The sequence below is a fragment of the Homalodisca vitripennis genome, chromosome 5, assembly GCF_021130785.1.
Source record: "Homalodisca vitripennis isolate AUS2020 chromosome 5, UT_GWSS_2.1, whole genome shotgun sequence".
In the NCBI taxonomy this organism is placed as follows: domain Eukaryota; kingdom Metazoa; phylum Arthropoda; class Insecta; order Hemiptera; family Cicadellidae; genus Homalodisca; species Homalodisca vitripennis.
In genome coordinates this window covers 94,428,908-94,443,142 of record NC_060211.1, presented here as the reverse complement: position 1 = coordinate 94,443,142, position 14,235 = coordinate 94,428,908, and the positions used below count along the sequence as shown (strand labels likewise).

The window sequence follows — 14,235 nt, the reverse complement described above, 5'->3', positions numbered from 1 at the left end:
TTCAGTCTCACACTCATACAAGTATAAAAATTTCGTGGACATTCAGAAGTCGTTGGTTAAATCTGTCTCTCATTGGTTACACATGTTCAAATAAAAGACAAGGATAGACACTCAGCTGCAGTTTGTTGTCAGTCACACCAATACGAGTATGAGACGTTTATGGACATTCAGATGTCTTTGGTTACACCTGTCTCTCATTTATTACACATGCTCAAGTATAAGACAAGGATGGACACTGCTGCAGATTTTGTCAGTCTTAAACTCATATGAGTATGAGATATTCATGTACATTCAGATGTTGTTGGGATATCAGGCAACATTTGCAAGCCGAATTGTCATCTGAGTACAACTATTCCAAGGTATTTTACCCATCAAGGTTCAAGGTTTAAGAGTATGAGGTGTTTGTTGACATTTAGTTGCAGTTGTCTGTCTCTCATTTATTACAAAAACATTGGTTACGAGATAAGGACGACACCCAGACAGACACCCACTTCAGTCTGTCTCAAACCCATATGAGTATCAAGTGTTCATGGCTTGCAGTTAAGTCTGCAAGTTAAGTAAAAACTCCCTTCATCAGGGCACTAGAAATATATATTTCAAACATTTAATCAAACTATGTTGCCCAGTAATAGATATAATACTTGAAACTGAACTCGATCTTTTAACCAAGTATATTGTAGCAAAATTTAAAATTTAAAATTTTGAATGTTCTAATACCTCTAATAACTTGAAGTTAACTGTAATATGTTGTCTTCTTCAAAAAATGGGTATAAATGTATGCAATTTATTTCTTAATTTTTTATAACTTATGCCACAACAACATAATCTACTGTTTTATATATATATATATATATATATATATATATATATATATATATATATATATATGACTGGTATTTAAATGAAAAGTAATTAACTGTGATGGCTATCTAGAAACTAACAGACGTTTTAGCCTATTGTAGTGATATGCAGGTCTAGAGATCTATGACACTTTTCCACAGTCAGAACACTTCCAGCTGCGGTAATGTAATGACCCATGCCCCTCCTACTTTACTCTTTGTAATGTATTATAGGGTGTACTCCATTAGAAAATTCTACCACTTGTGAGATGTTTTCTGTGATGTTTTGTTGGCAAAAAAACCACATACCAGCAGAATTCATCATGAGCAAAGCCAAATGAGCCAATCATTAAAACACACTGATTTCAAAAATGGATATAACAAAGTTCACAATAAGGATTGCAATGGTAGACATACCTTTGTAATTGGCGGTAGAAATTAACGATAAAATTTGTGGTAATCTTCGTTTCACTATTAGGGAACTTTAGGAAAATGTTTGCAAGGGTTGCTTTTTACATTGGTTGGTGCATAAAATTGTGGTATGAAACCTTAGTTACCAAAAAGATTGTTATAGGTGAGTACCAAACATCTTATAGCCACAAAAAAACTGAGACTGGCTTCAGCACTGGTCTTCCTAAAAGATTACCACAAATTGGTAACCAAATTTTCAATTGCCTTTTTAACTAGAATGAGACTTGACTTTATGTGAATTGTCCATGAAAGGTAAACTGCTGCCAATGTAAAACAGTGGTTGAAATCGCAGTTAGCAGTTTTTCACAGAGATGGTATGAAAAAACCTGTGCCATTTTATGATAAGTGCAATTTTAACAGAAATTATGTAGAAAATCAGTTGAAGAATATGCCTTTTAAATGTGTATTTGTTTTCAAACACCCTTTACTTTTTGAACAGTTTCAAAGGCATGCCTTGTCATGACGAAGTTCAAGACCAATTCGAAGTTCAAGTAAAGATTGTAATTTATATAATGTGAACTCCGTTTGGTATATTTGTACCAAAAACAAGAGTAATCTTTATTTGAACAGTAGGACAGAGTATTTTTTAGTCTACACTGTCACAAAAACACATAAATTGTTATAACTTGCAGTCCAGTCGAGATTAATTAATTTTAATAACCACTATTCTTCAATTAAGACATAATGTTGGTGTGTTATTTAAATGGTTATTAGTTCACCTTGGATGTATTTAATAAATAAATAAATAAACAGGAAGAAATGTAAAGTATAATTTATATATATATATATTTTTTTACAATCACAAATTTTTCAAAGACATTATCAATACTCACATGTTCTAAAATTTACATTGATCGTATAAACAATATAAATTGCACACTATTAACATCGATAACATTGAAATTTCATCACAGTTTTTTTTATTTTTATTAAAACAAAAAGTAAACATATAGTAATAACAGAAATTAAAGGCTACAAAATAAATCAATATTTACATGGAAAACAAAAAGTAAACCATTTAAAATTTACACAAAACAAAAGAGCAAGAATGACATTGTGGTAAAGTAATCGCTAATAATTAAATGTGTTAAAAAGTAAATATGTTTTATTATCTTATTGTTAATATCTTTTTATACTCAATTTATTAACATCAATATTTTAAATTACACCGATGCCAACAAAAAATTCACATTTGTAGCATGTGACTTCTTGGTACAAAATATACAAAGCAGACAATTAGAATATAAAATACTACAGGTAAAACAATCTCATTATAACACAACGTAAAAATTTAAATATTTACAATACTTACAATTTCAAAGTATACTTAATTTCTGGAGATATGTTCAATAGGCCAGAAATGAGCCTTGTTCTGCCAACGTTACCATCACATCCATATTAAAAATACATGAAACATCACAGTACACTGAGAAGCCTTACATTAAAAATCTAGCCAGTGTTTAAACTAATGTCATGATCATTTGATTACATTGAGAATTTCATGTCCCGTCTAAAAAGCAGCTACCAAAATAATTTTTATTTACAAAATCTCGCAACCAACAAAAGTAATATGCCATATTTACATCACTTTACAGTCACCTGCTAGTTCTTTTGTTATATACAATGTACAGTGGGAAATTTATAGTTAAATGTGTACTTATTTATATACGTTGTACATTAAAACTAAATAACAATCTATGATTTGGCTATTTAGGAAAATTGCACTCAATTCGCACCACATTAACTTTAAGGCTAGAAAGGAATAGCTGAGTCAAAATTACATGTTCATCACATTTCTGTCCTATCAAACCATGTTTGTGAACTTAAATACAATACTTGAGGGGTGTTGAACAATAGTATTTACGTTTAACCAACCTTCAGAATATTTTTTAAATTTTAAACTGCATCTAAAGGTTTTTTATTTTAAAAAGGCAGCAATTTTAATGCAATTATTGTTATTATAATTACATTACTATACCAAAGTATTCTTGAACAGTGTAAAACTGTAAAAATAAGGACTTTGTACATACAGAAAAGACATAAAAATATGTATAGTTAAGTGTTTATTAAACTTTAAAATGTATGTTTTATAGTGTTTTTTTAGTTCTCTTCCAATATTTTGTATTGGATGAAATGCATAAAATTTACAATACACTTGGTAATAATTGTGTTTTTACTGACAAATTTATACAACAATGTAAGGATTTTTTTATTTAAATCTTATTGAAAATTTCAGGAATTTTATAAAAAAGTATCACCAAACATATAGTAAGCAGCAAACTCTTTGTAAAAACTTATTTCAAAATATGTTTTAACGTCTTTTATGGAAACATTAGTGACTTTAAAATAGCTTAAAATATTTTGCAACTGTTTTATATTTGTTTATGGAAGAACAATTTTGGTTTTATAAGGTGTATTTATCAAACTACCCATATGCAAAATTATTACAATTGTGACATGTGCCATTTGCCAACCTCATGTATGAGTGTCAAACGATATTAATACATGAGTTACTAATACAATGATGCATGAGGTTGTATTTGTGTCAATCTCATGTACCTCATCAATCTCACTTGCTATGTAGTAATGACAACCTGACAATTGGAAGTATTAAATAGAAAAACTTATTAAAATTTGGCTATAAACAATTATAACCTTTACTTTATTTAACAACATTTTTTAAATGTAATAAATTATTTTAATTATATTTATTAACCTCAGAGTTTTCTTTAATTTTGCCTTTTGCAAGGCTAATATTCACCCAAAGCTATAATTTCTTTTTCTCTCATCTACAAGAACCATTCAATAATTAAAGAGATGAATTGGTCTAGAGAAAAATCTTTGGTAGGAGAATATCACTGAGGAGCTTTCATAAATTGTATGCCACCTAATTCACATGTTATGATAGTTGAAGAATCGTCCAGGATCACTCCAGATCTGAGGACTGGCTGACCCCCAAATTGTAGACTCCCCACATAACTAAGGGTTCATTCCCAGAACTGAAGACTCAATGAAAAATACAAAACATTTAGTTATGAAAAAATGTAATTTTTATCTAGACCAATTTTTCTCTGTGATTACTGAAAGGTTCTTGTAATAATAGTGGCTTTCATCCTTGGCATTCCATGCTTCAAAAAGGGTGATACTCTTAACAATGAACTTCTTTAAAATAATTCGATAAAACTATTTCAATAATAACTATACTTAATTTGGGTTCTATTTACCAAACAGGTTATATTGTATACCTCCAATCCAAACATCAATAATAAAATTCATTGCTATTTTGAGTAGCTTATAAAGATGCATTTTTTTAATGAGACGTTGCATTAGTCAAACAACATTACACAACACATAAAGCATTGATACATCACGTTCCTTTTATCTATTAATAAAATAATATGCTAATTTTTTAAATATTTTCATTGAAAGTTTACAAATTTTGTTTGTATAATAGAGTCCAGATTAGATATATGATTAATAAAGCTGAAACAAAACTATTGTGACCTAATAGCCAATCTCTGTGCAGTTAAGAGTAGATGCTAAACCATTTACTTTTGATTCTGCTAAAATGAACAATCATTTTCATTAATAAATATAAATACTGATGAATGAGTTTACGTAATAAAAAATGTTGAGTATATTAATAAGTATTTTCTTTATAATTACTGTTTCTGCAACTGTGGCCCTTAGAAGATAGCACACGTTTTCACACTGGATGACATATTTTATAGAATATTCCATTGTTACGATATTGCACAGACCAAAGAAATAAACAATCCGACTTTTCCAGTTACAGGTCCTGTTGCCCACACCAGATAACTGGAACTCTATTGTATAGGATTTTATATGTTACAAATTAACCTTTTAATCTTATCAGGTCTAGTAATCTTTCCATGAATAAAATTTTAGTATTTGTCTTAATCTTTAACTACATGTGAGCTAGCAAATGTATAAATAAATGTGAAATAATATATCTTGTTATTTGGCAAACTATATATCATGGAGTGAACATTATTCATTAGTGAGTAGGATAGACATATTTCTCCAGTTTATTATGACGTTTGGTTATTTTATCATGTCTGACTGTAGTTTAGTATATCAGAGTAATTCCTGAATTACTATTACTTTAGCGCAAACTTTATTACATTACTTTATTTATTAAAACAGAACTAATGATTCTATGAATTCAGATTTTAAATTAATTTCACAAACAAGGTTCTCAATAACCTTACGTTTCTCACTCTAAATATATAGAGTTGAAAACACAAATGTTTTCAATACTTCTAGAAACAGTGAAAGCCATTCAGTTTAATGTGTGTCTCCCAGTACAGACATATTGTACCGTTCTTAGAATAAGCACCAAAAATATTCGTACTAAAAAATGTAGTAAGCTATCAGTCGTGTGAGTAAACTATATAAAATATCTTACCAAATAACAATCATAGACTAATTTCTTATTAAAATATAATTAACTAACGTATCACCGAACGAATGTCAATGTGTGCGCTTGTTGTCGATCACCGAGAGTTAAGGTCATCTCGCGGACACCAATAGTTTCTCCGAGTTGAGCAGTGCTCGCACTCTGTCCGAGTACTTTACCAGAGTCACTTTGTGGGCTTTGGGATTGAGGATATAGTCACCCACACCAAGAATGCTGCAGCAGCGTGCCATATCGTAAAAGTCAGTCATTTTGAGGTCACGGAAGTCGTGCCGATGGCTCTGCCCTAGCTGTTTGATGAGTGCTTCCCTGGTCTTGACCTTCAACACTGGCCCTAGCTCTTGGAAGAGAACCCAGCGGTCCGTGAGAGGCTCACCCAACAGCTGATAGAGATGTGGCAGGCTCAACTCTCCCGATTCCACCTCCACTTCTCCCTCACAGGGGTCTGGAGATGGGGGATCAGCCAGTACGTCATTCCCCAGCGTCACAGGATCTAAGTGTACAGAAAATCCTGTTAGACACTAATGTACGAGTAAACACTGCTTGAAAAAGCAACTTTATTAAATATACAATGGAAGTACAAACTTCAATTTGCTTTCTCAAAACATTGCATATGATGAAAAAATGTTTTTTCTACCATTTATTATACAAAACACAAGAGACAAAAGTGTGTTTTTCTCTATCTAGTTCCAATTGTAAGAACATAACAGATATTATGAAAATATATTGGGAGTGTCAACACTCATTACTGTAACTTCTGGTAGTGTATGTGTTATATATCAGTAAAATTCTAGCTATAATATACAGTGTTAAATTAGACATTACATTCTAACATCCCAAGCAAAATAGGTGGTCTCAGAGATAGGTGTTTGTCTCAACTGGTCTGCCCAGAATCGTACCACACACTTGCTTTTTGAATAGAATCGTCGACAAAGATTCAGCAGTTGGTGGTGTTAATGTAGAGGTTGAGACCAGCTGAGGATGCAAGGTGTGGCAATCATGGAGACGAAAATTCTTCAGGTCAATCTGCAGCACAGTTAAGCTGCTTCAGCTGTTTTCTGCAGACGCTTTTTGGCAGAAGAATTTCATGTGTCTCTGATACACGAACCCCTGGATTTGTAAGGGTAAAATATCAATGCTTCCCATGACAGGGGTAAAAATTGTTAGCGCCTATGTTAATAATTGCCAGAGCTTGTATTATTGTAAGCAACAAGTTGAACAGCATTCCTGTTCTGGAATTTTGTTCCTAGTGATCTCTCCACTGTCAGGCTGGACGAACCATGATGATTTCAGCAACATATCTTCCATATGATGATGTTGATTCCACACCCTCCAGAGAGATGACTGCTTTGGTGGATCATGCTAGGAGGAGTGGTGTAGAATTTGTAATTGGCTGCGATGCTATCTCGCATAGTGAGGCGTGGGGTAACACCAACACAAACAGTAGAGGTAAGTCGCTTTTGGAGTATATAATGTGCCAATGTCTAGTGATCGCAAATGTGGATAATGCTCCTATGTTTCGCATGCGAACGAGTTAGGATGTGATAGATGTGACCATGATGACAGAGGGTATGGTTAGTCAGATACGGAGTTGGAAAGTGCCAGACGAGCTTTCCAACTCTGATCTTGCTCACATCTACTTTATCTAGAACTTGAAAAAGTTCAGAATAGAAATCCGAGAAACACAAACTGGGTGTCATACAAGGAAAATCTAAGAGTACAACTAGAATCCGACGGTAGTAACCAGAAACGGATTCACAATACAGTACAGCTGGATAAATCTACAGACAGTCTGACTTCTTCAATTGTGGGTTCATTTGATCTCAGTTGTTCTGTTATTAACAGGAGGAGATGCAAACTAGCCTGGTGGAGCTCTGAACTGGCCTCTTTGAGGAAGAGAGTCAGGGCTTTATTCAGGAGAGCAAAAAACTTGGAGTAGTTGGGAAACCTACCATGAGGCTCTTGCACTGTATAACTGCGAGGTTCATACGGTTAAGAGATTTACCTGGAAGAAACTTTGCACTGACACTGACAGTGTGCAGGGTTGTGCAAGCCAAGCTGGGAAGCTATCAGCAAAAATCCCATCTTGCCGCTTGGTGGTCTCAAGGACAATCAAGGCAGACATATTACTGAACCAGAGAGAATTCTAAAAGTTATGATGGGAACACAACTTCCTTACTGTATTAATTATCAGAAGGATCAACCACTCAGCTATAGAAGGAGACCTACGGGGCGTGCTACTCACTCACAATTTGGCGTGTCGTATAATAACCTTCAGAAGAATTGAGTGGGCGATTAACTCGTTTAGTTCATATAAAGCTCCAGGGGATCTCTGCATATAAAGCTTTATGTCTCTGTGGTCAGACCTGCACTAAACGTTTGGGGCTGTAGTCTGGCGGTCAAAAACATAGGTAAAGATAACAGTAGCTGGTCTGGCTGGCATCCAAAAGACGGCTTGCCTTGCGAACACTGGGGCTTTTCTAAGTGCGCCGGGCACAACTCTAGACTTAGTGCAGACAGGACTTTGGTCGGCCTCAGGCTGAAGGAGTGGGCACAGCATAGTTAGCATCCTGATTCAGGGAAATTCCCTGCACATGATCTCTGATCAAATGCCACAAAAATTTTCTTATGACAAACCTTTAAAGATTGTTATACCTTCTAGAAAGAATTGATCATAGGGAAAGCTTGAATGGTTCACAGCCGGCTCTAAAACAAAAAGTGACACAGATGTTGGAATTGTGGGAGTGAGACCATGTAGGGAGCTAAGCAATGAGTTCTTATCCCATAGTCTTTCAGGCAGAAGTCACAGCCATTATGGAGTGTGCTGGTGAGAATCTTCGTCTGTGGTAAAGGAGAAAGACGATTAGTATTTTCACAGACTGGGATTGCTATCAAGTCATTTCCTCCTTTGCCAGAATCAACAATGTAACTATTTGTTGGGTTCCTGGTCATGAGGGGATCCCTGAGTACGAACGAGCTGATGCTCTTGCCAACTTGGCCTCAGTGTTCAATATAATTGGACCTCAAGCGTTCTGTGGCATTTCTAGGTGCGAATCCTTGGTGGCTGTCTTGAAATGGGTTTACGCTGAACATGAGAGATGGTGGAGGCTGCATCCAGGTCTGAGAATGAAAATGGTTCTACAGTCCCCTTATCTCACTAAGTAGATTGGTGTCTCCTCGGGTTATGGGTTTGATTACAGGACATGGTCACCTGAGGAAGCATCTTCACAGAGTCAGTATCCTTCAGGAGGAACTTTCCTTTCAGGCTGGCATCATCTTGATATTTGAGTGGCAAAGTTAGCTATCAATAAGCAAAGTTCTCTTTAAAATCACATGATAATAACTATTGACATTCAAAGGGTTCAATATTATGAGTCAAATGGTCATCCTACCTGCATGGAGAACCTGCCACGGAGAGGAAGGTTGGCCTTGAACATCAGCCAGGTGGTTCTGTAGAAGGGTTCTCGCCTCGGGGTGGTGGTGTGAGAGAGCAAGGGGTGTGAGGCCAGAGTATGTTGCCAACTGAGGGTCAGCTCCATATGACAGCAGCAAACGGATCAGCTCCACACAACCACTCTCCGCAGCCTCGTGCAGGGGCCTATAACAACAGGATCTGTTAGTGCACAAGGGGTAGGAAACTATTAGGACTGTACAAATGGTAAATAACATTTTTTCTTGCAAAATGGTAGTGAAACGACTCGTTAATCAGCTAACACTGATTGACATAGGATTGATCATTGGCTTTGATTGATTGAGCTGCTTCTACTTTGTAAATGGTGAAATTTCATGATTAGTACAATAGAAAATCCTCTCACATTATGAAATCTTCATTTATGAAAAACCACAAACCAATTGAAATTTATAAACAATTTTTGGCTTCACTGAGATGACATGCTAAGTGAATATGGCATTAAGCAATGGTAAAATTTAATGGAGAAATTTGTGAAATCACTGATTTACAGTTATAGATATCTTAGTTCATTTTACTCAAATTATAAAAAAATGTTTGTAAAAAATGTAATGGAACATATGGTATCACAACTTTGGTTGCAAATGAGTGTTAAAACATGTTGATGGAAGACTGCAAAAACCACCACCTTGACAGCATTACTGACATTCTTTGATGCTTAAGTAATGTAAACATTACGGTTTGATAAATTGTTTATGATTATGACCAAATGGCAGGAAATAACGGTTCTATACTCAATGTCATCAAACTTCTTGTGATGGTGTAAGTTAGATTGTTACAGATCACTATGATCAAATGCCATGAGATAATTTTTGTAGCCTACATTCAATCTCATCAAATTTCTTGTCATAGTACAAAAAATACTTTTTAGCACCAAAATAGAACAGTTGAAGGAAACATATCTTCAAGCACTTAATACCATGTTTTTGTTGCCAAATCAAATATTTAACATGTGTGAACTGATTATAGGCTCGTGGATAGTTCTCATTCTTTGTAAGAATGATTAGAGGACCTCTTCTTTACTTGGGCTTCTGAGAAAATAGTACTAAAAGGATCCATTTACACTTCTTAATCGTTGCACTAATAAGTTAACTTTTGGTATATTAATACAAAATTTCTTATGAGGCTTTGGAGGCAGTAACTTGGAAGAAAGAGCAGCCTACCTGATACCACCCTGAGCACTGTCGCTGACATCAGCTCCATAGAGAAGAAGCAGCCGTGCAATATCTAGTCGCCCCTTGGAGCAGGCCTCGTGTAGTGGTGTGTAGCCCGCGTTGTCTCGGGGAGAGGGGTTGTGGTCCATCCTCTCCAGGCAGTAGGCTGCAATGTCCTGTACACCATCGTCATACATCAGTGCCAAATACATGCAACGATATCAGAAATATTTAATATTATTCATATAAACCAACAATATCTGTCACAAATATTAGCCACAGTGGCATTAGGTTCCATATTACATATTGGAAACAAATTGAAAAATGAATAGTTACAGTAAGTTACACAAAATTATTACTATTACTGTATCATATCAGATTTCAGTTTTTACAAAAATAACAGGAACGACAATTTGGGAAACCTAAACCTGTGAGTAATTTAATCCGCCACAGTTCACAAGTATTGGGATTATCTCACTCTCCACCATAACAATATACTTGCATATGGCGTTGAAAAACTCAATAATTTGCTGCAAGTATATCTGTTCTTGTTTTAAAAATTTTGAATTTGAAAGATCAAAACATCTTTGATTTTATGATACTTATATATCAAGAAAAGAATTGTTCTGACCTTCAAGAGAAAACTATGCCCTTATCAAGAGAGAGAGAGACCACTTAAGAGCCGGCTGTAATGGTAGCCCTCTTGATTTTAGCTCTATAAGAACAATGTTAAACCTCATGAACATTTTCTACCTTTTATTTAATTATAGGAGATATCTTACTGTAAAGATATCAACAATAAACCTAAAAACACTTTTTCAGATTGTTTTACCATTATAATTGCATTTTCATATTTTAAATCCAAAATTGTGTTGTACTTCATCATTTAAATAGTATAAAAATGTATGCATAAGCTTTACAATAAAAACAAAAAAGCGTTTGAATGTATTAATAAGATATTCAAAGTGAGACATCATCATAATGCTACCACATATAAAAAATAAGGACGTAAAAGTACATGAGATTAAAAGTTTTCTTATGAAGAAAAACTGAAGGTTGTTTCACTGCAGCCAGCGCTTAATTATAAAACCTCACTTTTAATCTAACAAGCTTTACAATTTCATTTTTCACGCTGATGTGTACTTTATCAGGTACACGTGATCTTTTTACAACTTTTGTGTACCCAATTGTTATACGTATAAGGCTTTCGTAAATCGCGTTGTGTGCCCGATGGGGAACACGTTGCTATGCATTTCCTTATGGAATTTTTTTGTTTGCCTGTCTTGGTGGTTTGTCAAATATGACCCCACGCTTAAATACCTCAGACTATCATGTACTCTGTCGGGTGGGATGTGTATTGTAACTTACCGTGTAGCCTAGCCTTGCCGCCCGATGAAGTACCGTCTCTCCCAGGCCCTTGTTGATCACCCAACACTTGATCTCGTTCTGTATGTCCTCCTCTGACTCCAGGTTCAGTTTCAGAGGAACAATCTTCACAGAAACACATTTTTGTTAACCTAACATTCATTGCTGTAGGATCAAATATAATTTATGTTGATAATAGAATTATTTAAGTGCCTTTGGTTGCTGCACAGTCCATTCATAGCCATTTGGAAACACACTAGCTACGAAACAACAGTTCTTGCATCTAATGTTTTCCATAATGTACATAATCTACGAAAAAAGTACAAAATATAAGAGCAGCCTGCAAGCAATCTTTTTCTTAGTTAACAATAAAAATAGTTTTACAAGGAAGAATGTTAAAGTAAGATGATGAATTTAATTAACTCTTTTATTCCTGACAATTTTTCTTAATTGTCTCATTTAATTAGTATGAAAAACTAGCTGTGTCCAGAGTAGCAAAACAGCATTCTATAGTTTCAATAAACATACTTATGCCACTTACATAGTTTAATTGGCCTTGTAAAATAAGAAGATCTTATTTTACAAGAAGGGTTCCTTTTTCTAATAAATTTTACCTAAGGGCTTGCATTTATTTCATTGCTATTACAATTATATCCGTGTAATTAATATTTATGAGAGAATTCTTGGTTACTCTTAAAAAAGTAAAATGTATGTTCTCACATCCATTACTATACTATATAACCTTACTAATATTGTAATTTGATACAAATTAAAATTATATATATATATATATATATATATATATATATATATATATAATTAATATATAAAATATATCTATATAAGTAGATTTTTGTATAAGGCATAATAGTTTTAACAGAGTATTGGCAGAAAATGTGATTAGTTTTTCATCTATCTCACAATGCAGTTTATACATTATTGCAAACTGTTTTCTTTTTTTACCAAACTGGATTATGTCACTATTGAGTTGAATTGATGAAATTTTTAACTAATGGCTCTGTTTTGCATAAAAAACAAATAATACACGAAACACTAACAATCAATGTAAAATAATAATACACGGGTTAATAATTATTTTCATGAATTCATTCAACAATAGCTTAAAATACAATTACATTCTGTTACAATTTTACACAGTGAATAGGAAACCAAATTCCCATCTCAGCCTGTTCCTTGTTGTTGTTAATTTTTGTAACGAACTAGGAAAAAAAACTTTCTAGCAGGCTGATTTATATGTCAAATATCTTGTATATAATAATAATGTTTATTAGAGTAGGTAACAATAAATAATTCATATTCAAACAAAATCACCTTAAAATTTAGTTCCATACTTAACAATTTCAGGATCCCCACTTATCAATTAGAGTATAAACAAAAGGATGAGTCAACATTTTGTAGAGGGCCTATTTGTAGTTTGCTATGCTTTTGATCAATCCAAAATATTTTAATTAGTTGCCACTGTGCATAAAAGATTGAGCTACGCTTAAAATTTTCTGATCAGAGTTTAAAATATGGATTTTTTTGTTTGATAATGCAAATTTCTTTCAAAATGTATTAAGTTAAAGTTTAAACTTCAATGTCTGCAAAAATATTGTAAAGTCCACCAAATGTGGTGAGTGTGTGTGTGTGATAGTGTGGGTAGGGTGGATATATAAATTTGAGGGTTTTATACATGGATTTGTTTGTTTATAGTTTAGTTAAGACTCAAGTGACTTTGATTTAAATATTAAATGTATAATAATGTGGTTACATTTTTGTAAGTATGGTCCTAATATATGGCTTCAAACATAAAAATATTTATTTATTTCATGTATGAGAAATGAGTAGCAGACGACACAGTCAATGGATTATTTTCAGAGTTAGAAAAAGACTGTTACTGACATATTTTTTCTTATAATTTATTTTGTTACGCTGCCACACTACTCAATATAATGGTAGTGTATTTTTCCAAGTTTAAATAATATAGTATGTGTTTTTCTTATCCACTGCGGAAAATAAATGTATGTATTTCATATCTGATAAGACAAGAGAGAATTTCAACCTTGGACATGCAAAATATGCAAACCGTACAGTTTAATACACATCACCAGAATCAGTACCATTGATTCGAGCACTGTACATTACGTATCAGAATGGAAAAGAGGTGAAACTCATTGATTACTTATTTCTAGGAAGCGTATTAGCCACCCTCAGTCAGACTTTAGACGTGGAAGTCCAATCTTCCAAGTGACGGTACTGTTATAACGCAAAACACAAGTTTCCCTTGTGATACTCGTTATATGAAAATCATGTCAGTAACAAACTACATTGATATAATAATTTTTTAAGACTGTTATACATCTGAAATGTAATTTCATTATCATATTGATATATAAAACTAACTTTATTGTTACAAATTCTCCCCTTTTTAGTACTGTTTATCTTATTATTTATGGACTTTTAAAATATTTGATCATATTTAGAAAATTATGATTCGGG

At 33.5% G+C, this 14,235-nt stretch overlaps 1 protein-coding gene across 2 annotated transcripts in view; it reads right to left on the bottom strand.

The window, feature by feature from the left end:
* Positions 1-2,058: 2,058 nt before the first annotated feature.
* The window catches only part of LOC124362540, a 412,553-nt gene continuing 400,376 nt past the window's right edge, over positions 2,059-14,235 (bottom strand). For both annotated transcript variants that reach the window (XM_046817139.1, XM_046817140.1), the window contains exons 11-14: positions 11,740-11,862; positions 10,381-10,547; positions 9,141-9,346; positions 2,059-6,241 (exon numbers count right to left, since the gene is read on the bottom strand). In XM_046817139.1, the coding sequence (XP_046673095.1) occupies positions 5,844-6,241; positions 9,141-9,346; positions 10,381-10,547; positions 11,740-11,862 (894 nt within the window). In that variant the 3' untranslated portion in view covers positions 2,059-5,843. The remainder of the gene's footprint in view (positions 6,242-9,140; positions 9,347-10,380; positions 10,548-11,739; positions 11,863-14,235) is intronic.